The sequence below is a fragment of the Dromiciops gliroides genome, chromosome 4, assembly GCF_019393635.1.
Source record: "Dromiciops gliroides isolate mDroGli1 chromosome 4, mDroGli1.pri, whole genome shotgun sequence".
Lineage (NCBI taxonomy): Eukaryota > Metazoa > Chordata > Mammalia > Microbiotheria > Microbiotheriidae > Dromiciops > Dromiciops gliroides.
Genome location: NC_057864.1, coordinates 296,649,238 through 296,676,645, shown reverse-complemented (window position 1 = coordinate 296,676,645; position 27,408 = coordinate 296,649,238). Strand labels below are relative to the sequence as shown.

The 27,408-nt window shown below is 38.3% G+C and overlaps 1 protein-coding gene across 3 annotated transcripts in view; it reads left to right on the top strand.

Annotated features, from left to right (window-relative positions):
* FILIP1 (filamin A interacting protein 1) overlaps nt 1–27,408 on the top strand; it is a 280,061-nt gene that overhangs the window by 114,100 nt on the left and 138,553 nt on the right. For all 3 annotated transcript variants that reach the window (XM_044001801.1, XM_044001800.1, XM_044001799.1), the window contains exon 2: nt 440–721. In XM_044001801.1, coding sequence (XP_043857736.1) covers nt 446–721 — 276 coding nt within the window. In that variant the 5' untranslated portion in view covers nt 440–445. The remainder of the gene's footprint in view (nt 1–439; nt 722–27,408) is intronic.

Below are 27,408 nucleotides of genomic sequence, written 5' to 3'. Positions count from 1 at the left end.
CTATGCCAAAATTGCGTATTCTCAATTTTCAATTGACATCTATTCATCCCAATCCTAGCCCTCTTTTATTTTAGTTTCTATAAAAGATTAACTGGAAAATAACAGATGATGAAATAGAAACTGTGGAAAAAAATATTCCATATCACCATAACTTCCTATCTGCTTGCTCCCATACACACAGGCTCACATATAAATCATGATACATAGCTATATCTCCCAGGAAGATCTTTCCTGTTCATTCTATCCTTTATGTTGTTTTTAAAAAAATCAGGTTTCAAAATTGGAATACTAAATATATATTTAGTTTAGTTTAAAGGGGAAGAAAGGTTTTGATGCACTGTATCTGGTAAAATAGTAAATCTGCTCCAGGATACTAAGTATTCAGAGTAAAATAATTTTATGCAGTAGTCAGATACATGTTTGTTTGTTTTCATTGTAGGTGGGAATGAGATCCCGAAATCAAGGTGGTGAAAGCTCATCAAACGGGCACTTCTCCTGCCCTCAACCCTCTGACATCACCATTGCTGAAGATAAAAACCTTCCAGAAGATGCAAAGAAAAAGAAAAAAACAAACAAAAAGGAGAGTGATGTCATGGTCTCAGCAACTGTCAAACGACACTTGAAAACATCTGGAGAAAGAGAACAGGGGAACAAGAAATCTCTAGAGTTATCCAAAGAAGATCTCATCCGACTGCTCAGTATAATGGAGGGAGAATTGCAGGTAAGACCCATTTTTCCTAAGCTATTACTCCCATGTAATAGTGTGTGTGTGTGTGTGTGTGTGTGTATACATATATATACATATATACACACATATGCATACATATACATATAGAGTACAAAAATTATATAAAATAAATAACACAACTTATATGTGTATGTGCATATTCTACATGTGTCTATGTACATAAATAAGTAAATATAGCATATATAATCTAGACCTGTGATTTCATCAGTGTAGAGGACTCTTTTTAAAGAGTCTTCCTCCTAGTATAGATTGGCATTTTTTCAGTAACATTGTCACAGTTATCTGAAGGCACTAAGAGATTGGTAGTCAATCAGTCATTTAATCAGCAAATATGTATTTAGACCTACTATGAACCAAGACTTGGCTAAGCATCAAAGGTACAAAGAAAAAGACACATCAATCCCTGTCCTCAAGAGCCAACATCCCTAAGAACTAATAAATAGAAGTAGGTATATGTGTGTGTCTAATGATAGCCCATCTAGGGCGGGGTGGGGGAAGGGGGAAAGGGAAGAAAAAAAAAGAAAAAAGAAAGTTACATGATAATTTTATTATGTATTTTAAAAGAATAGCAGCTTGTACATAATAAATTTGCAGTTTCATATACAATCATCCTTTCTTTTTTCTATTCTATGTTATGGGAATACTTGTTCTATTTCTTAAGTACAAAATAAAATAAAACAAAGAGCTAACATCTCAAAGGGAAAGACTTCATATAGCCAATGCTCTATACAAGACACATACAGAGTAGGTGGGAAGTAACCTTAGGGATGAATAAATAATAAAGGCAGCAAAAACTAAGGGGATTTGGAAAGTCCTCCTCCAGAAAGTGATCCTGGAGCTCATTTTTCAGTGAAGCCAGAGAGTCTAAGAATGAGAGGGGAGAGCATTCCAGACACGGGGAATGCAAAAGGACAGAGACAAAATTTGGGGTATCAAGTAGTCCAGTACTGCTGGATTTCAGAATAAGTGGAAGGGTGAAAAGTGTGAAAAGACTGGAAAGATAAAAAGGGACCAGGTCATGAAGAGCTTCAAATGTCAAATAGAGGCATTTATATTTGATCCTAGAATTCATGGAGTGGGAGTGGGGAGCAACCAATGAATCAACTGATCAAACCTCCACTTTAGGAAAATCCCTTTGGTTACTTAGTCCAGGATGGATTGGAAGGAGAAGGGGCTTGAGACAGGGAGAATAATTAGGAGGCTAATGAAATAGTCTAGGGGAGAGGTGATGAGGTCTTAAATATGGGGGAAAGCATGGCTCTGTGAGTAAAGGGAAAATCATGTTTGAGAGACATTATGGAGAAATAAATGATAAAATTTGGCAATTGATAGGTTCTATAGAATAAGGGTTTGAGGATGACGCCAAGACTGCCAACCTGTATAACTGGAAGAATGGTAGTCCTCTTGACAGTTCAGAAGAAGGATAGGGTTTTGGGTGGGGGGTGGAGGGGGAAGAACAGGTACAAAGCCCACTCTTAGACATGATGAGTTTCAGATGTCTAAAGGACAGCCGGTTTTGAATATCCATAGGTAGTTAGAGATACAGGACAAGCATTCAGGAAAGTTACTAGGGCTGGATATCTAGACCTGAGAGTCATCTGTATGCAGATGGTAATCGAATCCATGGGAGCCAATGAAATTTCCAAGTGAGAGAGCATATACAGAAAAGAAAGAAGGCCCAGGATAGAACCTCAGGGGTCAACCATAGTGAGTGGGCCTGGCATAGATGAAGAACCAGCAAAGGAAACTGAGTGGGAAGGGTCAGACAGGTAGGAAGACAGCCAATAAGAAGTTAACATTTAAGGTTTTCAAAGCACTCTGTGTTATCTCCTTTGATCTTCTCAACAGCTGGTTACTCTCCTCTTTGGGTTTTTGTTTCTGAATTCTCTAGCAGTTAGGTAGTGCAGTGAATAGAGAGTTGAACTAAGATTCAGGAAGGCCAGGGCTCAAATCCTGCCTCAGATACTAATAAGCTGTATGATCCTTGCAAATCACTTAACCGATATCTATTTCAGTTTTCTCATCTATAAAATGAAAAAAGAGGGAAAATATCCTGGAGAAGCAATAGATAATGACTACGAGAATCTAGAATCAGTGATAAATTTGGATTGCATGAAACTCAAAAGAGGGCAGGTTGTTAAGTATTGACAGTAGTGAGTGAGTCTTGGAGTGGCAATGGGGAACAACCAATGAATCAACAAGGATTTACTTCATGCTCGGTATTGTGTTAAGCTTGGAGATAAAAGAAAGGCAAAAATAGTCCCATTCCTTAAAGAATTTGCATTTTAATGAGAAAGACAACATATAAAGAAATATGTACAAGACATACATGATATATGTATGTAATGTGACCTTAGGGAGGTCTCTACCACCTCAAATAATGAATCAGGGGTATGAGAAAAAGTGTAACCAGTGAAGAAAGATGGCCAGGTATGCAATGTCATGTGGAAGAAGCCAAATCCCAGTAAGAGCAAGAAGATGGAAAGAATAAGAGAGAAAATGGTATAAAATGAAATGAAATTTGTAAATTATGGAATAGGTACTCCAAAGGACAAAGTAGAAAAGGCAAATGGATCTGAAGTATAACATTGGTGGAATGGGATTAAAGTGGATGGTGATAAGGAAAGAGAAAGACTGAGTTCAGGAAGGGAGTCTCAGGAGTCAAGGGTTCAATATCATTGGTATGGGAATATGAATAAAAGAAGCTGGAAATATTCTGACCATCTAGTGTTCTATTGCTACAACAGAAGAGTTCATTGAGTAAAATGTTAGGTCCAACTTCGAGCTTTTTCTGAAAATGCTGGTTCTTTGGAATTTCTTCATGGTGTGTATTTGTCCATTAAACTCAGACAAGATTCTGAACATAAATCACATAAGTGATTTACTCAATATCACAAAGCAAGTTGCAAGCTTATGATGAAAGTTCATCTCTGCTGATTCTAAGTCTGGTCCTCATCTTTCACCATTCTCTGTCTCTGTCTCTCTCTGTTGTCTCTGTCTCTCTCTCTGTCTCTGCCTCTATCTCTCTTTCTCTGCATCTCTCTCAGCCTTGGACTAGTTCTCTCTCATTAGACCAAATGTTTGGGCCACGAGTCATAATCATGTGGCCACTAAAATTTCAAACTCCTGGCTCATAATATTTCCAGAAGTGAGAAAAGAGAACTCATCCTGAGAGAAGTGAAATAAGCATGTTCATGTTAAGAACCTGGTGTTCTTTCTGTTGGGAGTATGTGAAGTCCAGAAACAGACTAAGCTAAGACAAGACCCTTGTCAATTTGTCAGTGATGATCTCATTAGAGATTGTTTATTGTGATCTAGATTCTACATCAGGGTAGACACTAGCCTGTTTGATACTATCATTTGTGTGTGTGCATATGTATGTGCACTTGTATATGTATACAAAGAGATAAGGAAATCCACAATGAAAGCAAAAACACTATTAATGGTGTAAAATGATTGACAAAACACTATAACAATAATGGAGCTTAATACCCACAGATCAGGAAAAATCACACTGTCATTTCACGTGAGAAGATGAAAATTTTCCAGAGTTCTATAGTTACTATCCACTTCCAGTAAAGGTTGGTTAATATTTTTTTCCTATTAACATTTTTATTTCAAGGAGTCAAATTAAATTATCCTTAAGTATTAAAACAGTCTTCAGTAGGCACACTGTTGTTGTCATGTGAAATAAATGATGGACTTTCACTGAAATCTATGGTATAATTTTTTTTAAAGTATTGGTTTTAGAGTCAGAGGACTTGGGTTCAAATCCTCATTCTGATACTATCTATAAATTTAGGCAAATCCATTAACTATCAGGAGCCTCGGTTTCCTTATTTGTAAAATGGGAAGGTTTAACTAGATGACTCTGCAGCTCTAAATCCATGTTCATGTAAAACAGTAATTCTTGAAGCTCGGGACCTAGCTCTAGAATCTCATGCTCTTTCTTTCAAGCATACAAACTAAAATTGCTCAAGACCTCTAATGCATTAGGTTATTATATCATACTTGATTTATAGGGCATGCAGAAGTCATAGAACACACTTAGTTCATGGTCATTACAAATATAGCTCTAGATTTTCATAACTGTGGACCATTGTGCTAAAATATTACTAACAGAATTAAGAAGAATGAAAAATGTAAGATACTCTCATATCCAGGGTCTAGAATGAATTGGGCAATAGGCTTTAAAGAAATCCAGTTTTGCTCCACCTTTCTAATGTCTTTTGGCAGCTTAAGTACAGATATGTTTTCCTTAATACAAAAGTTGCATTATAAAAGTTGTGCATAAATTCATTTTGGAGGAAAAAATCTTTTATTAAATATAATAAGAACTTTTTTGGAGACTAGGATTTGTTGTTCAGTTATTTCAGTCATGCCTGACTCTTTTTGACCCCATGGATATCTGTCCGTGGAGTTGTCTTGGCAAAGCTCCTGGAGTGGTTTGCAGTTTCCTTGTCCAGTAGCAAACAAAAGTTAAGTGACTTGCCCAAAGTCACACAACTAGAAAGTTTCTGAGGTTGAATTTGAACTCAGGTCTTTCTAACTCCAAGCTCACCACTCTATTGTCCATTACATGTTATACTGACTGTACAGGTAAGAGGTAGGACTTGAAGCCAGGTCTTCTTGGTCTATTTATAGCTATATCAGTCTATAACTGTACATAACAAAATGGATAGACAGATACATAAAATAGACGCATGATTAGATAGAAAATATTACCTGTATATATGGGACAACTGCATAGTTAGATAAGATTAGATAGAAGGAGAGATAACTAGATAGATAATGGGTGGATAGATGGATGGATGGATGGATGGATGAATGGATGGACATTAGAGGCCACACAATGTAGGGGATATATAATGTCCTTAGGAGTCAGGAATATTTGGAATTGGTTTGCCTCTGACCTATATTAGCCTGGCTGTGTGACCCTGGGTTAAGGAATTTAGGGGGGGGGTTGTTTCTTTTTGTTTTGCTTTGTTTTTAGTGAGGCAATTGCCTCACTAAATTGCAGTTTCCTTGTCCAGGAGCAAACAAAAGTTAAGTGACTTGCCCAGGGTCACACAGCTAGTGAGTGTTAAGTGTCTGAGGCCGGATTTGAACTCAGGTACTCCTGACTCCAGGGCCGGTGTTCTATCCACTGCGCCATCTAGCTGCCCCAGGAATTTAGTTTTACAGTGCCCCAGGAAACATTCTAAGAATATGAGCTACAGAAAAATTGTAGATGTGCATCAGTGAATGGATTGTTCACACTTATGATGAAATCACAGGTCTAGACTCTAGAAAACATGTATATAATTGAAAGACACACAAAGTAAATAAATTCTTATTGCTATTATTTTGTTACATGCCTTATATTTTTATCAAAAAGTTCATAATTTGAATTTGAAGGTTTGATTTTGGATTTTATTCTTTATTTTGTTTATTTGTTTAATCCTAAACCCTTCTTCTCCAGGTCTCCATTATTTTCCAGCTCACTCAGACGTGCTCATCTTTTCCCTTAATGCACAGTAAATTTTGGTATGTCCCCTGAAATGGACTATGTAAGGTGGATTATTGGCTGTTCTGCCCAGATGAACGAATCTCCTTTTCTACTTCATTGTACATAGGTCTAATATCTTCCAAGAGAGCCCCCATAATAGAACATAGAATCAATGGGCCACTACAATATAACATGGACTGTTGGAGTTGGAATAGACCCTAGAAATTTTGATACCCATTTTCCTTAGTTTACAGATGGGGAAATTAAATCCCAGAGAAGTTAAATTACTTATCTAAGATCAATAGATGGCAAAGTCCAGGTTCTCTCACTACAAACCCAGAGTTTCTGTTTCACATAATTAATTAGTAGCAAGCTTTGGAAGAGAACTAAAGTTCCTTATTTCGAATACCTTGCCTTTACCTCTACCACACATTATTTTTTGGTCAGCTTTGGCTAATGTTTCTTATTTGTTTCTAGTCATCAGAATTGCTTCAAATATATTCAAACCTTCATAGCCTAGTGCCCATGAATTTGTCTTTTTAGATATTTGATAATGATATTTCTTTCTTTTTTTTTTTTTTTTTTTTAGTGAGGCAATTGGGGTTAAGTGACTTGCCCAGGGTTACACAGCTAGTAAGTGTTAAGTGTCTGAGGCCAGATTTGAATTCAGGTACTCCTGACTCCAGGGCCGGTGCTCACTGTACCACCTAGCTGCCCCATGATATTTCAATATAATTTGCTTTCTTTGTAATTCTATGTATTTAAAAACATTCTGAGAAAGGGTCCAACGGACTGACAATGGGGTCATCGACACAAAAAAGATGGAAAAAACTCTGCTTTAAGAGGTTAATAAATACTTTACCTGATAATGGTTGTCAATGTCCTTGACTATTGCCCTTTGGGAACTGAGATACCTCTTTCAAGCTGGATTTAAAGGAATTCCAACTTTAATAGGTTGATAAGGAGGGAGAAAATTTGAGTAGGTTGAAAAGAAAGTGGATATTCCAGGATAAGAACATCTTGAATCAAAGTGCAGAGGTAGGAATGAGCACAGCATTTTAGAAGGAAACAAAAATCATCAGCCTGACTGGAGGAGGAAATAGATTTAGAAATAGGTTTCTCCTTGTACAATACCATTTTCTTGCTTATCTCCCTTATTATGCATCCTAAACTATGTGTCTGTACCTCTTCATAGCTCTCAGGATTTCCAACTCTCTGCTCAGTCTTATTCCATCACTATTGTACCACCGATTATGTTAAGAATGGTGGCACAGAAGTCTACTACTTCTAGAATCACTGAGGGAAGGAAGAATACTGGGTTTGGAGTCAGGAGAAACCTGGGTTTGATTCACACTCCTAATATTTACTAGCTAAGTGACCCATGGTAAATCCCTTAGCTTTTTTTTTTTTTTTTGCGGGGCAATGGGGGTTAAGTGACTTGCTCAGGGTCACACAGCTAGTAAGTGTCAAGTGTCTGAGGCTGGATTTGAACTCAGGTACTCCTGAATCCAGGGCCGGTGCTTTATCCACTGTACTATCTAGCCACCCCCAATCCCTTAGCTTTTAATACCTATTTATCTAGATTATTGTGATGATAAAATGAGATAATATTTTATATATATATATATAACACTGTGCAAATATTCAACTTAAATGTGAGCTTATTATTATACTATTATTCTCATGCTTCATGTCTTATATTCAATGGAATTTAGAGAGAAATAATCCTAGAGCAACTTTCTCTCCTACTATTGTTCTTTGATGTTCAGTGTTTGGCAGAATACTAGCAGGTGGATAACATGAATGCATCTTGTAATTGAACAAAAGTGGTGAGATGTCAGCTCATCTGTAGGCTCACTGAAGGCACCTTCAGGATGCAGACAGGATAACAGGAATCATATGTGCTTATTTTGATTTCTTCTGCTAAGTCATTATATTTTGAGTGCTTTTCATTCCATATGGTTTGGAGAATGAGCATTCAATATGGCAACAACTATTAAAAATGTTGGTTTTCAATCTTACGGGTCAGTGCCATGTCAGTATAGGTAGTGGTTTCATCTGTGATTATGCTTAAAGGCCATTGCATTTTATTTGTTAATTTTCAAGTATTTTTTTCAGCTTGTTTTAGTAGTATGGGGATTCATCATCTGTTAGGTAAGAACAGCAAACCTCTAACAAAATTCTAGCAGCTTTTAATTTTTTTTAAGTTTTTAATTCTTGTTGCTACTGTGATGGGATTTTCCCAGGCTGCTTTGAAATGATAGTCTGATCTGACTTATCAGAGCTGAACTCCAGTCAAATTGTGAAATAGCCGGACACCGAAGTAGAAGATCAGGTATAATTGAATGGGGGGGGGGAGCCATTTTTCTTGTAGTGGGGGGAGATCAGTCAAGAGGCTTTTTCAGTAAATAGGAGAGAGTTGATGAGGACCTTCATATCCCCAGGAATGGAGTATTTGCTCCCAAAACCCTCATTGCCCTCCTGATGACTAGCTGTTCATGTGTTGGAAGAAAAAAATAACTAAATGAATTGACACTATGATAATATTAATAAGTTAATGTCTCAGTAATATTTGTATTTCCAAATCAGACCTTGAGGGGAGGTCAATAATCTGATACATACAAAAGACAGCTACTTGGAGGGATGGGGGTATTACTGTACTCTCTCTGATTACAAAATATAGGTGACTATTTACCTATTCCTCCTACTTGTATTCAACAGTGGTGTCTGTTGTCCTTGGTGACAGTATTGGAGGAGGGGGAAAACATACTTATCTTCCTACTTTATTCGCTGGTTATATGTACTTTCTAGTAATTTGGAACATTTTCACTCTGGGTGAAAAAATGGTAACATATTTCCCAGACTAAACTGAAAGTAATGCAATAGCATATCCAAACCATAATTTCAAGTCCCATGATTAATTCCTTGAATTGTCCAAAAATAGCCCAGAGAGACGTTAAAGGAGCCAGGCACCTTGGCTGTACTAAAAACGACTGAGTTCAAAGGAAATGTAACTCACATCAAAAGCTTGTAAAACTGAGCTTAGGCACATGGCTACACTTGTAAAAAAATGATTCAGGAACTGGATACGAACGCAATTCTTTTTTCATAACATCAAAAAGCCCACCACCCTATAGATTAAATTCTTTTCATACTTCCATTTGGCTATTGTAGAAGAGTACCAGCTTCAGGTTTGTGTCCATTCAGCTTCCCTTTCTGAATGCAGTTGATGCTACATTATCCATTTCTGAAGGAGGCTAAGAGAGAAAGAGGTAATAAAAAATTGTCAAAATTATTAGTAACTTCTGAATCATTTGTATTTTTCTCTGGAATACTGAGGCTGTAAATGTCCCTCCAATTTGCAAACATTCAGAAGCAAATCACCCTTCTTGACATTCAGTCTCAGTCTTATACTGGTTAAGTCAGAGGCCTGGTTGGGAGACAGGCCTCAAATTTTTGGAGATTATTTGCAAAGTTGATCATTTGCTGGTTGGTAGCAGAAATGGTACTTAATTTGAAGTTGGAGTATTGGGATTTTATCCTGGCTCTGTCACTTACTACCTTTGTGGCCTCGGGGAAGTCCCTGACTTCTTGGGCTCAGTTTCCTGAGCTGTTAAATTAAGTGATCTCTAAGATCCCTGCCAGGTCTAAATGTGGAAAAGTATTAGAATTACACTGAAGGATTGATTGCTTGCTGTCTTAGGGAGGGGGAAGGGGAAGGGACAAAATTTTATAAAAATTGATGTTGAAAACTAAAAACAAACAAATGAATAAAAGAATTACATAGAAGAAATGTATATTCAGTTAAATGAAAACCCCTTGAAAGCTAGGAAAGTCAAACTTGAGTGTTTATATATTCAGCCACTAGAGTATACTGTGAACATTGTAAGGACTTTAAAAAATGTTTGTTGAAATGAATTTAAGTGAAAAAGGGTTGACAGGTTTCTCTTCCTCTTTCTTCCTCTGGGCTTCTTCCCCAAGGCTGAGTCCTTAGTTGTTTGGTACCCTCTCTCTACTCTTTCCTTCATCTGTTCTTACCAGGAACCGGGTGTTGTAGTGGAAAAATGCTAGACAAAGTTAGGAAGATCTTATCTTCCCTCACATACTTACTAGCTCTCTTACTTTAGGCATCATTTAAACCTCTCTCTATCTCAGTTACTTCATCTGTAAAGTGATTATAATAGTTCCTACCTCACAGGGTTGATGTTAGGATCAAGTAGGACTAAATATATTTAGCAATTTTTGGTGTGTCCTTTCAGTTTTTCCTTCTGCTATGTTTAGCACTTAGTCAACTATATTGATGTTTTGTTGTTGTTCAGTTGTTTTAATCATGTCCAATTCTTCATGACCCCATTTTTGGGATTTTCTTGGCAGAGATACTGGTGTAGTTTGCCATTTCCTTTTCCCACTCACCTGACAATATGAGGAACTGAGGCAAACAGGGATAAATGATTTGCCCAGGGTCATACAGTTCATAAGTGTCTGAGGACAGATTTGAACTCGCAAAGAGGAGTCTTCCTGACTACAGGCTCTGTCCTCTATCTACTGTACCACCGAGCTGCCCTTTTTGATGTTAGCCACTATTATTACCAATTCAGTGATAACTCTAAGTCACTGAGTCACAAATCTATACCAACAGCCTGGAACTCCAAGTTGACAAGTCTTGACACCAACAAACTCCACATACACTTGGATATCAGAGGAGGGAGCTATTATATTCAGAAATAAAGGTGATTTATTTAAAAAGATGAGTAATTTTAACATTTCATAATAGAGGTACATGCAAAATGCTGTATGAAATCTGAGTCCCAAAGATTAGAGTCAACTTTATGAAGGGGGTACTGTTTGAATTGGGCTTTAGAGAATAGATAGGAATTCGGTGTGTTGAGGGATGGCATGATAGGCATCAGGAAAAGCATAAGCAAAAGCAGAGGAAGGAAAATTGGAGGCATGTATGGAGAAGAATGAATAGCACCATTTTACAAGAGCCTAGACTATTTGGAAGGGAATACTAAAAGATAATCATGGGAAGATAGGATAGAGCTTAGTAGGGGGTCTTGAATGCTAGGCTAAAAAGTTTGAACTTTACTTCATAGGCAAGAGAAAGCCAATAAAGGATTTTGAACATATCTATGCAGAATAAAGATGGTGTGAATGATGGATTGGAACAGGGAGAGTGGAGACAGGAAGACCTCTAAGGTAGCCATTGAAATAGTCAGAACAGAAGTTCCATGGATCTCCAAGGAAATCATGGATAGAGTTCAGGGAATTATGTTATTATTAATTTATTTAATTAAAAAAATATTTATTTTTAACACTCTTTTGTTTTTAAATGTTAAGTTCTAGATTCTCTCTCTCCCCTGCCCCATAGAAATCAATCAATATTACATTATGTATGTGAAATCATGCAGGACATATTTCCATACTAGCTACATTACCAAAAAAGCAGGAAAATTATACTTCAATTTTTACTCAGGGTTTATCATTTGTCCCCCTGTAGATGGATAGCATTCTTCATCATGAGTCCTTTGGAATTATCTTGGATTACTGTATTGATCAGAGCCAAATCTTTCGCATTTGATCATCATTAAAACATTGCTGCTACTGGCACCATCATCCCACAGTTCTTCTCACTTCATTTTGTGCTAATTCATATAGGTCTTGCCATGTTTTTTTCTGAAACCGCTCCCTTCATAATTTCTTATAGCAAAATAGTCCACCATCATAATCATATACCACAACTTGTTCAGTCACTCCCCAATTGATGAGTATCCCCTCAATTTCCAATTCTTTGCCACCACAAAAAGAGGTGCTATAAATACTTTGTACATATAGGTTCTTTTACTTTTTCTTTGATCTCTTTGGGGTACAGACCTGGTAGTGGTATTGCTGGTTCAAAGGGTATGCATAGTCTTGTAGCCTTTTGGATATAGTTTCAGATTGTCCTCTAGAACCTAGCTTCTTAAACTGTGGGTTGTGACTCTATATAGGGTTACATAATTGAATGTGGAGGTCATGAAAAATTTGGCAACAGTAAAAAGTTATGTACATCTATTTTATATATCTATATACCTGGGGTTGTATAAAAATTTCTCAGGCAAAAAGGGGTCACAAGTGGAAAAAGGTTAAATTTTGTTCTAGAATGCTTGGATCATTTCACTATTCCACCAATAGTTCATTAATATACCTATTTTCCCTCATCCCCTCCAGCATTTGTCATTTCTGATAGATGTGAGGCAATAAATGAGAGTTGTTTTATTTTGTCTCTCTCTAATCAATAGTGATTTAGCACATTTTCTCCACATTACTATAGATAGCTTTAATTTCTTCTAAAAACTTCCTGTTCATATCATTTGACCATATATCAATTGGGGAATGGTTCTTATTTTTAGAAATTTAACTCAGTTTCCTATATATTTGAAAAATTAGTCCTTTGTCAGAGAAACTTTTGTAAAATATTTTGGTATTACTTTGTTGTCTATGATACCTTTTAGTAAAATGTAGTTTTCCTGATTATTTCTTGTCTTTTTCGCTTTTGCTTTGTCTGAGATCATGACTGCCATCCCTGTCCTCTTCACTTCAGCTGGAGTATAATAGATTTTTCTCCAGCCTTTCGTTTCAACTCTGTGTGTCTTTCTGTCCCAAGTGTTTCTCTTGCACACAACATATTATTGGATTCTGGTTTCCAATCCATTCTGCTTTCCATTTCTGTTCTATGGGTTAGCTCCTCCCATTCACATTAGAAGTTATAATCACTAACTGTGCATTTCCTTCCATCCCATTTCCCTCTGTTTGTTCTCTCTGTTTCTCTTTTTATTCTGACCCTCCTGAAAAGTTTGTTTTGCTTCTGACCACTACCTCCCCCAATCTGCCCTGTCCCTTATCATCCCCTACCCCATATCTCTTATCCCCTTCCTTTCCTGTCTCCCTATTGGATAAAATAGATTTATATACCCAACTGAATATTTGTACATGTATATGTATGTATATGTGTGTGTATAGATGTACACATATACATGTATATATGCTTCCCTCTTTGAACCAATTCTGATGAGAGTGAGGTTCAAGCATTACTTGACCCCCCCCCATTTCCCCCTCCACTATAAAAGCTATTCCTTGTACACCTCCTTTACGAGAGTAAATTTTCCCCATTCTATCTCACCCTATCCCCTTCTCTCAGGGAATTCTCTTTTCTTACCCCTACATCCTTTTTTTTCCAGATCATCCCAACATAATTGACTCATATCCATGCTTTCTTCCTATTCAGACTCCTTGTAAATTCCCTAATAATAAATTCTTATGAGTTACATGTATCATCTTTCCATTTAGGAATGTAAACAGTTTAATTCCATTGAGTTTCTTCTGATTATTTTTTCATGTTTACTTATGGATGCTTCTCTCGAGTCTTCTGTTTTAATGTCATATTTTCTATTCATCTCTGGTCTTTTCATCAGGAATGTTTGAAAGTCCTCTATTTCATTAAATAGCCATTTCCCCCGCCAAAGGATAATACTCAGTTTTGCTGGGTAGATTATTCTTGGTTGTAATCCTAGCTCTTTTAACTTCCAGAATATCATATTGCAAATCCTCTAATGTGGAAGCTGCTTATGTGATCCTAAATGTGGCTCCATGATATTTGAATTATTTCTTTCTGGCTGCTTGCAATATTTTCTCCTTAACCCGGGAGCTCTGGAATTTGGTTATAATATTCCTGGGAGTTTTCATTTTGTGGTCTCTTTTAGGACTGATCAGTAGATTCTTTCAATTTCTATTTTATCCTATGGATATGACATATTAAGGTAGTTTTCCTTTATAATTTCTTGGAAGATGATGTCTAGGCTCTTTTTTTTTTTTTGATCAAGGCTTTAAGATAGTCCAATAATTCTTAAGTCATCTCTCCTCAATCTATTTTCCAGATCAGTTATTTTTCTGATAAGATATTTCACATTCCCTTCCATTTTTCATTCTTTTGACTTTGTTTTATTCTTTGTTTATTCTATTTTTTAAGGAAATCTTTTTTTTCGGTAAGCTTTTGCCTTTTTTTTCTATTTGGTCAGTCATACTTTTTTGTTTGTTTGTTTTTGTTTTTGGTGAGGCAATTGGGATTAAGTGACTTGTCCAGGGTCACACAGCTAGTAAGTATCAACTGTCTGAGGTTGGATTTGAACCCAGGTCCTCCTGACTCCAGAGCCAGTGTTCTATCCACTGCACCACCTAGAGGCCCCCTCAATCATACTTTTAAAGAAATTCTTTTTGTCAGTAATTTTTTTGTACATCCTTTTCCATTTGGCCTATTTGGCTTTTAAGAAGTTTTCTTAGTATTTTTTGTGCCTCTTTTACCAAACTATTCATTTTCTTTTCATAATTTTCTTGCATCACTCTCATTTCTTTTCTCAATTTCTCCTCTACCACTCATCTCTTTCTTTGGCTCTTCCAGGAATTTTTGCTGGACTTGGGCCCAATTAGCATTTTTCTTTGATTCTTTGCTCATAATTCTTTTCACATTGTTGTCTCCTTCCAAGTTTATATCTTGGTCCTTCCTGCCACCTTAATAGCTTTTTATGATCAAGTTCTTTTTTATCTGTTTGTTTGCTCATTTTGCTAGCCTATTTCTTGACTTTTAACTTTATGTTGACATTCTACTCTGTTCGTCTTGGGGTGGGGAGACACTGTATCAAGCTTCAGACTTTTTTGTGCTACTGTTTTCAGAGCTAGTTTTGGGGGAATTTGTGGGTTTTCAGTGCTCCTCTTGGCCCTGGAACTGTGACTAGGGCCCCTGCTCCCTTGTGACTGATCACAAGTGTTCCTTTCCATGCTGTAACTATGACCCAGCACTGCTTAAGGGCAACAGAGTTGCCAATTGGCACCAGCTGCACCCAGTGTGGGCAATGGGTCCCTTATAATCTCTTGCTGAACAGTTGTCCAACCCCTTTACTGTCTGTGGGCTAAGAGCAGCATCTGAAGACACTGCTACTATTGATGCCCTGCTACCTCCAAGCACCATTTGTGCTCCTGCTGTGCTCCTAGCCTACATCCACCCTGCTGTTACAGATCTACTCTACAGATCTCCTGAGCTGCCTTAGGATGGAAAAATGTCTCCCTCTCTGACCTTTTATTGGCTTTGCCATTCCAAAATTTAATTTGAAGCATTATCTTATAGTTGTTTGGAGGGGGATGTTGGGAGAATTCAGCTGGGTTTTATGCCATCTTGGCTCTGTCTCTTAAAAATATTTTGTTTGCCTTATTTTTATATAATTGATTTCCTTTTTAAATCCTTTCTTGCAATCATTACTTGCTGGCTATGTCCCTGATGAACCTGCTTTTATCCACTGCCTGTTCCCTGGGGCTGCTTCTGGCATTCTTGATGACCATGGCATTTTATTTTGTATTTTATTTCATGCATTTTAAAACATTTTTTCCTGAAAATGAATCCATAGGCTTCACCAGATCATTGAGGATCTATGTCATAAAACATATAAATAATCACTAGTTCAGAAAGAGGGCAATCAGAGATTAAAAAGTGGATTAGTAGCAATGGGACCAGAATAGCCTTCCAGAGTACTAGGCACATAAAGTTGAAAGAAAGATTTAAAAACTTCTTCACTACAGCATCTGTCTTTGCCCTACCCTTTTATAAATCTTTCAAAGAAAAGTCTGCGTTGATTTAAATAAATTGGCTTTGTTGCCTTGGAGGAAGATAGAGAAAAAAGGAGGGGCAGCTAGATGAATTGCAGTGGATAGAGTGCCAGCCCTGGAGTCAGGAGGACCTGAGTTCAAATCTGGCCTCAGACACTTAACACTTACTAGCTGTGTGACCCTGGACAATTCACTTAACCCAAATTGCTGAGAGAGAGAGAGAGAGAGAGAGAGAGAGAGAGAGAGAGAGAGAGAGAGAGAGAGAGAGAGAGAGATGAGACAGAGAGAGAGAAAGGAGAGTTGGAGTGAAAATGAGGGTTCTTTCCAAAATTTCAAGATCTATCAGATAAATACAGACAAATGTTGCTGAGAGAAAGGAGAAAAATAGTAGTGACTTACCTATATAGAACTAAAGATAAAGACTTATATGAAAATGAAAGAAGGGATTATCCCTGTAGCAGCCTGAGTACCCTTTAGTAGAGAGGGAACCAGCTGTGGGAAACAATGTGTACTAATGTAGATTTTTAAAGAACAGAAGCATTCTGGCTCTATGACTTATTTCTGAGGTCTAACTATAATTGGTAAGGCAGGGTTCCAGAATGATTGCTCTAAAGAGGTCAGAAGCTTGAGAACTGGTACTTTTGGAAGGGCACTGACCGCCATCTGCTGGTGAATGGTAATAGCTTGGAGGATAGTAGTGTTGGAAACTGAAGGACAAAACTTACAAGGAATGAGTATCAACTGATAAGAGCTGAGAGAAACGGCAGGAAGCCTGGAGAATTATGGGGAACAATAAAAACTAGCTTTTCTACTTGCTGGAGCTATGTCATGAATTCTTCTAAGGGTGGGTAGGTGAGAGGGTGGGGTGTCTCCTGATTTTCTGTGTATTTAAATGCAAGTACTTTCTGTATCCATTACTCTGCAAATAAAACTAGATTAGGTTATCATTCTGAGTGCTTGTAAGAGGAGCTGGTGGCTACCCCTGGGTAGAATGCCAGACACTGATGTTCTCAGATCCCTAATGGTTAAGGGCTACAAGCCAAGGAAATGAGATGTCCTCAAGAATATATGGCATCTCTATGTTATGAGGGAGCTTCAGCATTGGGGTTACAATAGCAACTTAATAAATGCTTGATGACAGACTGATTGACATCCTTATATGTCCTCCTTCCAGAAGTTGGTTGTCAAAGTGAATTTGGTAAAGTTTGAAAAATTATTTCAAGTTCAGTAAAATATATAAATACCAGAATACATAATAATATTGCTATTGGATATTGTTATCAATTTTTAAATATAATATTCACAAACCTGTACAAAGAAAAGCCCATTCAGGTGATCTGAGTTTTGTTTGCCTTTTGAACTACAGACATAAGCATAACAAAGAAACATGATCCTCTGTGTACCAGTGGTAATCAATCCCTTACTCTTATTTGATATGGCATTGCTTTTTCACAAGTACAGAAAAACCTTTCTTTAAAAACAAACACACACCTTTACAACTTTTTTTCTTTATAGATGAGTTTTTTTCTTTTCCTAAATGAATGATTCATTGTTTGTGGCTATTCTTCCTACTTGGCCTCCTAGGCTTCTGAAAGATGAGATTTTCAACTTCTTTTTGAGGCTTTTCAAATTGATGACTCACCTGGGCTTTATCAGCTCTGCAGTCAGCATCACAAGACCTGAGGTCACTCCAAGTAGAGATACTCCCAGCAACTTGACACCACCACAATGACTGGCATGCTGAAATAGTCTATCTCTGCTCAGGCTAGGAGGCCACAAAATGACAGCTTGATTTCTGATGGTAATCAGGTTCCAATCTGACTCGACACAGCCTTCAAAGGCTGATTCACCCAGGTATGCTGCCAGGTTTGAGGTTTCACTAAGGGCTCTGGCATAGGTGAGTGTTATTTGGGTAAAGCAATTTAGAACTTAGAGCAGGAGGCAGAAATTTTGCTAAAAATGTCTTTATTATGAAAAAAAACAAAAAAAGCAATCTCAATAGAAAAAAAAAGCCACAATTTTCTAGTTTTAAAAAAAGTGAGAAATATTAATTCTAAATGTTACTGGCTTTGGAATTTCACTCTGTCTCTCTGTTTGTCTGTCTCTTTGTTGCTGTCTCTGTTGCTTTCTTCTCCTCCCTTCTAGAAAGGAAATTTTTTAATGTATTCCTGGAATTCCTGCTCCTGGAGAGGCTGAGGCTGGCTTGAATTCAGGAGTTCTGGGCAGCAATAGGGCTAAAGCCATTGAGTATATGCACCAAGTACAGTGCCAATATGATGAGCCTCTAGGATATGGGTGGGGCACCAGGCTCTAAGGAGAAAGAGCCCAGGTCAGAAATAAAATTGGTTAAATCTTTTGTGCATGTCTGCATTGGAGTTGAGCCCAAGAGTGGCTATTGAATTTCCATTCTGGGTAAGAGAGAAGAGACAAGAAAGAAAGAAAGAAGGAAAGAAATAAAGAAAGAAAGGAAGAAAGAAAGAAAGAAAGAGAAGAAAAGAAGAAGACAGAGAGAAGAGGAGGGAGGGAAGAAGGGAGCAAGGAAAGAAGGAAGAAAGGATGTGAAGAAGGAAGGAAGGAAGGAAGGAACATGAAGGAGGAAGGAAAGAAGTAAAGAGAGATGCTGAAAGAAAATATTCTACATATTTTGCTCCAACTTACAAAAACAAGGACCACAAACAATAGGAGATAGGGACTAAAACCATGATTTCACTGATGAGGGAACTCTTAAATAAGGAAACTTCCTTTCCCTATGTAGGTTTGCACCTTCTCTTGAGATGTTTAGAGCACTGACTGGTTAAATGATTCAGCTAGGGTCATCAAGTCAATATGTGTCAGAGGTGAACCTTGAACCCAGGTCTCCCCAGACTGAAATCTTTAATTCTATCCACTGCATTACACTGCATCAGCAACAGAAGGGAGAGTTAAATCAAATAATTGATCAATGGAAATCTGGAAAATGTGAGGGATCTACTTGATTCATTAAAAGTCCCTTCCATTGCTGAGTTAATGCATCTGTGAGTCTGCATTTGACCTTGCCACATCAGCAATATATAGAAGATGGGTTGATCAGAGTAAAACCAATGGGTTCACCTTGACCATTCCTTCCATCCCCCATAATTTTTACTGCTTAAAATACAGCCACTCTTGATATGCATATTATGCACATAATTCACTGTACTTTCATATATTTGTTTGTTTGTTAAAACTGAATGGCTATACTCTGTCCTCATTTTTATCTCTTAGAATCCTTGGTTTCTTTCAAAGTTAGTTCAAGTGCCACCTTCTACAGATTTTTTCTGCTCTCCCTTCCCCCAACAGTTTGCTAGTGCCCTTCCCAATTACCTCTGTTTATTTTAAATTTTAGTGCATATTTTTAGTGCAATAGAATGTAAGGTTCTTGAGGTCATGAATGGTTTCATATTTGTCTATTTATTCCTAGTTTGTAGCATAGTGCTTGGCACATAGTAGGTCCTTAATAAATGCTTGTTGGTCGATTATTGTAAGCATCCATATATGGTTCTTGAAGGTTATGCCTCTGGAATGCAAGTGCTAATAGGTCTTGTCAACCTGGAAAGGTTTGGATTAAGGGCTTGATGATAGATTATATGTGCCTGTCATCCAAGGACCAGACTAGCTAAGTTCAGAGTGGCTTATCTCTGTTTTGGTGGCAGGGTACTGAATCTTTTGGTTATAGCAATTCTCAAACACTATCTAAAAAATCCTAGAGTCATTGAGTTCTGTGTTGGGAGAGGTATACCCCCACTCCCCAAACCAGAGTTCTTTGAAGTATTAAAGTTCTATATTGAACCATTTGTCACTCTTTGCCTTGTCTGTCTAAGATCTTAGAGGATACAGTGTCTTTGTAGCCCTTAAATACTTTCTGATAATAACTCAGGAAGATTGACACTGCATTCCCAATTAATTAAGCTGAAGAATTTTGCAATGACATATACTAAGAAAAAAAGAACGAGAATTTGATGGTTCTTTCTATATCACATTTTGAATATAGACTTCCAGCCTGATGATTTCTGACCTTGACTTTCGTGGAGCACTTGGCTTGATATCCAAGAATGAGGATGTTCCAAGGAAGCTTTAAGCCATACCAAATATTCTGGCAGCACCTGCTGGCTGTCAAAGTGACCAAATACAGTGTTAGACATTTGGGGTATTTGCTCTTTAAGAGGTGTTAGGCCAATGTTAGTGGCCTTAATGTCTCTAAGGACTAAATGTGACTGTGCTCTAAGCAGGTCAACTTCATCATATTCTCTATTCCTTATTCTCTATTTCATATTCTCATTCCTCAGCTGTCCCTGCTTAGGCCATCTTCAGAGACAGAGAGGAAAAAGAGAGAGGTATCCAATTAGGACTTGGGGATCTGTTGTTTAAAATAGGAAGCTTTTCATTATCCTATTTCAATTTCGATTTAGGCAAAGTCAAGAGCCTTTTTTCAATATGGCGACATCAGATCAATAGCTTTTTAATGAATATCTAGTATGAACAAAGAAAATATAAAATGGAGGCAGCTGGGATGCTCAGTGGATAGAGTGCTGGGCCTGGAATCAGGAAGACCTGAGTTCAAATCCAGCCTCAGATACTCATTAGCTGTGTGACCCTGGGCAAGTCACTTAACTTCTATTTGCCTAATCTACTGGATAATGAAATGGCAAATACTCCAATATCTTTGCCAAGAAAACCCCATGGACAGTATTGGTGTGCTATCATCCATAGGGTCATGAAGAGTAGGGACATGACTGCACAACAACAACAAAAGAGTTAAAAATAAGGACTTTGAGGAGTTATTTTTACTGAGGGTTTACTCTGATCTAGTTAATTATTATGGTAGCATCCCTGAGCTATTTTGAGGCACTCAAAATCTCAGTGTCATATTTATATAAATTAATTCTCTGAAAAATCATTCCCACTCTGACCCTCAGTCTTTAGCCTCTTTGCTGTTCCTCATATATTGTGCTCTATCTCTGGACTCTGTGCCTTTGTACTAACTTTCCTGGAAGGTGCTTCCTCGTTACCTTGACTGCTCAGAATTCTTTGCTTCCTTCAAAACTCTGCTCAAATGACGTATTCAACATGAACTCTTTCCTTAATTCCCTGATGGCTATTGTCCTCTGTGCCCCCGATTTACCTTGTATGTATGTATGTGTGTATATAATATATCATATGTGTAATATGTGTTAGAGGTATGTGTTCATGTTGTCTCAGGTAGCTGTCTCTCTATATGCATATACATGCATATACATACTTGCATATATATACATGTTTATATATGTTGTCTCCTCAGACAGAATTTCAGTGTTGTCTTTGTATTCCTAGTACCTAGCACATAGTAGGAATTTAATAATTTTTTGTTGATTGATTGAATGGTTCAAGTTTTAATGCCAGTTATATTGTATTTTAGTGGTGAAGAATAACAATTTACTAGACATAGAAGCACAAGAGAAAGTTAACATAACACACAGACAGCACACATCCTAAGACCTGTGGCCTGACCAACCAAAACCCAACCTCTGAGGATGGAAAGTTGTGAGTCCTACCTCATCCCAGTCCCATGGCCCAGTGTTACTGCTGTCAACCTGGTACTCACCCTAGCAGGGCTAGACAGTGGCTTATCAATTTCCCCTCAGGTGATAATAAAAGGTCTTGAGGTCTAGGTCACAATTTCTGCTTACCACAGGAATTCTGAGGGGTCAGGAATCTGCTCTCATAGAAGATGGGTGTGGCCTCCAAGAATTATAAGAGCACAAGTGTATAGTGGAGGAAGCCAAGCAGCAGCAGGGCTGATGCCTCCTCCCAGAGCTGCTACAGTACTACTGAAGGACTCAGTCAGTACCTGGCTATGACAGGAGGTGGGGGGAGGGGTGGAAATCTCAATATCTGCTAAACCTCCTGGACACAGAAGCACATCATGCCATTCTATTTCTGACTTTCTTGCTCTGCTCCTTTTCCCTTTTCCTCGAATTTCTAGTGCATCTTTTAAAAACTCCTACTTCAGAGGCTCCCATCTTCTCTATATCACTATATAGGTTATCCAGGCCCGGGGACAGCTTCTCTGATGCCAAAGCTTTGTGGGAATGTGGCAGATTGGAGAAACTCCCTACAAGGATGTCTTTTCTCATTCCCTTGGAATCAAGGGAAGTCAACAGCTAAAAAGAAAAAGAAAATCCTGCCTGTCTCTTTCTCTTGGCTAGTTGAAAAGCTCATTTTCCATCTCTTTCTCTCCTACAGTTTTCTAGAAAAGCCTTATATATACCCTGCAAAACTTCTCCACATAGTAAAATCTGGGCACAAGAAGAAAAGATAGAAGAGATGGGAAAAAAGAGCACCTCAGTCCCCACGGGAATTTTCCACGCAAAGATAGTTCATTTCTCATTTCTCAAATAATACAACATTCAGTTTTACAATGTCGGTTGGGTTTTCATATTAGCAAAAAGATGAGTCACTTGTAACTAGCAACATCACTGTTGAATGCAAATATTGCTGCAAACATCGTTTCTTGGAAATGTCTTTAATTCTTAAGTAGTCTAAGCATTTCTCTTGCCTGTGGTTTTCCCTGAAGATGTAAGCATAGAGAGCTCATAAATCTCTCAGGCAATCAGGGGTCACAGCTTACTGTGCATAAGGAGCTCACAGACTCACAGGACTGTTCCTCAAAAAAGTCACCCTAGGCTTGATTGGGAGTGGGGTTATGTCTACACTATTAATTTACTTAGAAAATTTGTATTCCACGTTTGGTCCTTTTTCCCCCCATAGAGAATGTAAGAAGGGCCAATATCAATTCATGATGTTCTAGATTCAGGCAAATCCTGAATTAGTAAAGTCCAAGTAAATAAGGCTTTGCTGTAATTTAAGATGCCATGCTTACAGCTCATGTAAAACTTGTCACTGTTCACAAGTAATATTTAGGGAAAACCTTCATCTACTTGTCTGGTTCACATTCAAAACCTCATTCCTGGGGGCAGTTAGGTGGCACAGTAAATGAAGCATTGGCCCTGGATTCAGGAAGACCTGAGTTCAAATTTGACCTCAGACACTTGACACTTACTAACTGTGTGACCCTGGGCAAGTCACTTAATCCTCATTGCCCTGCAAAAACAAACAAAAAACCCTTCATTCCTATTATTACTCTGAATTAACTGTTTGATTTTGCTGGGCACAGAATAAAGGAGGTATGGACAATTTTTTTTTTTTTGGTGAGGCAACTGGGGTCAAGTGACCTCCTGCCCAGGGTCACACAGCTAGTGTTAAGTGTCTGAGGCTCGACCTGAACTCAGGCCCTCCTGACTCCAGGGCCGGTGCTCTATCCACTGCGCCACCTAGCTGCCCCGGTATGGACACTTCTTAGCTGTGTCACTAAGGCAAAGTCAATTAAATCCTTCCAATTCTCATTTTAATCATTGTGCCCAGGCCCTCTGTGCTCACTTATCTTTCTGCTCTGAGCCTCGCTCTTGAGTCTTTCCTACCATTACACCAGCAACTTCCTCACCCCAGAGACGCCTCCTTGCTTTAGGCCCCTTTTTTTCTGAATGGTGAGTTCCTACCCAGGATAGCCATTTCAGTAAGAGCCCAAGCTATCTGTACTCACTCTCTTCTGGCTCTGCTCTTGACTCTGAGTTGTACCTATCTTACTCCTTCCCTTTCCAGCTCTGTTTAATGTCTCATATTTCCTCATTAGCATATAAACTCCTCCAGGGTAGAGATTGGTTTACTTTTTGGTTGTTATTTGTTTGTATTTGTATTTCCAGGGCTTATACATTGCTTGTATTGCACATTTCAAGTACTTTAATCAATTATTTGTCTATCTATCCATCTATCTAAAATGAGGGACATACATGTCATACTTCCCTCTCAAGATTGTTTTAAGGAAAGTGACTTATAAACCTTAAAACATTATATACATTTGAGTTATTACTATGGACAGGGATCATGAACTTCTCTCATATATTCTGTTCCCTGTACAGATGCCTTTCAGGTAGAAACGAGTGTAGGGCTGAGCAAAGTTTATAGATATCTAGGGTACAAAGGGTAAGTGTAGGGTGTAACATGCAGGGGGAGAATGAAATAAGGGACATTTTTAACAGAATTGTAATTAACAATCTTTTCACCTGGGATGAGAAACTGAAGGGTGGAGGAGGCTTACTAGGGGCGACAAGACGTTTATTTTGGGAAACCTTGAAGTTTCTTCTCTAAGTTTAGCCACCAAAGGGAAAAAACATGCCACTGCCGACAGAGGATGAGATGGACAGAAGAGACAGAGAACAAAGCTGGCAGGAAGCAAGCATTTATTAAGTGCTGACTGGATAAAAACATTGTAAGAAGAGTTTTATAAATATTATCAACCCTGAGAGATATGTGCTATTGTTATCATCCTTTTTTTTCCAATTGAGCACATTAAGGCAAATAGAGTTTAAGTTACTTGTCTGGGGTCACATAACTAGTAGGTGACTGGGGCAGAATTTGAACTCCTATTTCCTGACTCCAAGCTCAGTGCTCCATCCACCATACTACCTAGCTAGAAGCTGGCCCCTACTGTTAGCAGGGCAGGAAGCACCCAGAGGAAGGAGCTATCAGTACTCTCTAAATTTCCCAGGGGAAAGTTATAGCTCCATGAGCTAGTTATGGCATTGCTTTTTATTAAATTAGGTTTATTGTATCTGAACCTGTGATTTCATTGATATAGAGAATTCTCAGTCTGTAAGCTCCTTCCTTTAGTATATTCCCATTGGCAAATTCATCTATAATTTATTGTTGTTGTTGTTGAGTTGTTTCAGTAGTGTCTGATTCCCCATGACCCCATCTGGGGTTTTCTTGGCAAAGATACTGGAATGGTTTGCCATTTCCTTCTCTAGCTCATTTTACAAATGAGGAAACTGAGGCAAAAAGGTTAAGTAACTTGCCCAGGGTCATACAGCTAGTAAGCATCTAAGGCTGAATTTGAACTCATGAAGATAAATGTCTTCCTGATTCCAAGCCCAGTGCTCTATCCACTGTACCACCTTGCTACCCCTCTATAACATATAGAATCCTTATTTCTCACAGACACTTGTTCATGGCTACAATGCTATTATGTGTCAGAGGCAGGACTGGAACCCAGGTCTTCTTCTATTAACTCTACCATGCTGCCTCATTACTTTTTATAAATGTCAGAAAAATGACATAATTTCAATGCCAGAAAATTTCATTCTTCATGGCACATAGGTACTTATTTAGAGACCATTTAAATATATGACAGCAAAGGGGCAAAGCCTCTGGTGGACAGTAACATATGTGACACAGGGCTTACAAATGTCTTTTCCCAACTCTGCTGGTCCAAGCATTGGGACCTTGTACCTCTTTTCCAGTCTCCTAGCAAATTGTTCCTTGCACTTAGTGTCCCTAATATCTCTTCTACTAGTAGGACAGTTCAATAGCGTTAGGAATGAGAAGAATGGCTACTAAATAGCTTTTCGCTTTGCAAAGGAAATGTTCCATCTGGGATAGAACAGTGACTTAAGCTTTTTTCTGGTATTTAAGTGTCCTTGAGTTACAGCACAGCTCATAGAGTTCAAAGCCACTCAGGTTATTTTGGTATAAATTAAAGATATCTAAATAGTATTTTATTTTTTCCAATTACTTGTAAAGATAGTTTTCAACATTAATTTTTTTTTTTGCAGGGCAGTGAGGGTTAAGTGACTTGCCCAGGGTCACACAGCTAGCAAGTGTCAAGTGTCTGAGGTCTGATTTGAACTCAGGTCCTCCTGAATCCAAGGACAGTGCTCCATCTACTGTGCTACCAACTGCCCTCAACATTCATTTTTATAAGATTCTGAATTCCATTATTTTCCCTCCCTCCCCACTACCTCCCCAAGACAGTAAGCAATATATGTACAATTATGTTAAATATATTTATATCTAAAATAACTTTATTTTCAAAAGTCACATATACATACATACATTCACATATATACACATACACACATTTACATATATACATACACATACACATACAAAGAGAGAGGAGAAAGAAACAGAAATTGCTAGAGGCAAGTGCTGGAGTGATTTCAAGGCCATAGCAGAGCGGGGCGGGGGGGGGGGGGGGGGGAAGCACTGGAACCCAGAAGGGAAAAAAAAGTGCGGGTGGCAGCTCAGGCTTTTTCTGTGAGGACAAACTCCTATCTGGGTGCACAGGTTTTAGGATGACAATGTATATGTTGACCCTGGCAGGAAAACATGTCTGCTGCCCTGCCAAACATCAGCCAGTAATCTCCAGCAATACCCATGTGGGTTCGACACATTTCCTGATCAGAGGCCTGAAAGGAAACAGGAAGAAATGTGTACAGATTTTAGCTGATGCTATCCCCCAGCTTTGGAAAAGTCAGAATAATAAAAGCTCATTTGGAAGCCCATGGCTCTGTGGGGAATAGCTAATTTATGAGGAAAATCATTTATGAGCCTGAGCCAGCCAGGGTTTTATGCTTCACCAGACAGATGTAAGAGATTGTCTTCCAGACTCCACACCAACTCTTACACCAATTGGAACCATAGCTTCCTTGAACCTTCTTCCATCCCTGGAGTTATAATATAATTCAAGGCCAAAGCCCTGAAGCTCTACAAAGAAGCTATGCCTGAGGACACACAGTCTGCTATCTCAGCTAGTCAGAGTTGGGGTTTTATGAGCCCACAGATTGAGAATTAGAAATAGTCATAGAGACTGTGCAGTCCAACTGTTCCATTTTATATAAGAAGAACTGAGGTCCAGAGTCTGAGTTACTCTCCCAAAGTTACCCTGATAAGAAGTAGCAGGGCAAAGATTGAGATCTAAGTTGTTTGACAACAAAACCAATCAATCAATAAGCATTTATTAAGTGCTAACTATCTGCCAGACACTGAGCATACAAAGAAAAAAATAAAATTGTCTCTACCCTCCAGAAGCTTTCTATTAGATGAGAAAACATGGTCCTGTTTAAGTGTAAGGGTAGGATTCCCCCACCCCAATTACTGTACTCATAGAAGAAGTTGGTGCATGATGTTTTTTGTTTGCGGATGCTAGTGCATTCAATGCAGCTTCTGAGCCTGAGATGCAACAAAGTATGGATGAATTGTCTGCTGCTTGTGCTAATTTTGGCCTAACAATTAACACCAAGAAAACACAGATTCACCATCAGCCACCATTGCACCACCCTTATGTGAAGCATCCGTTACAGCCAGTGAAGATATTTTGAATGCTGTGGATGAGTTCATTTACCTTGACAGTATACTTTCCAGGGATGTACACATAGATGATGAGGTTGATGCATGCATTGCCAGAACTAGCTCCAATTTGGGGAGGCTCCAAAGGAAAGTGTAGGAGAGAAGTATTAGGATGCCTACCAAACTGGAGGTCTACAGAGCTATTATGCTGACCTCATTGTATACCTGTGAAGCCTGGAAAATAGTATACTTGCACCACGGGTGGAGCCAAGATGGCAGAGGAAAGGCTGTGAATCTCCCTCACTCCCAACAAATACATCCACATACTTCCAAAAATAATGCTATAATAGTATAA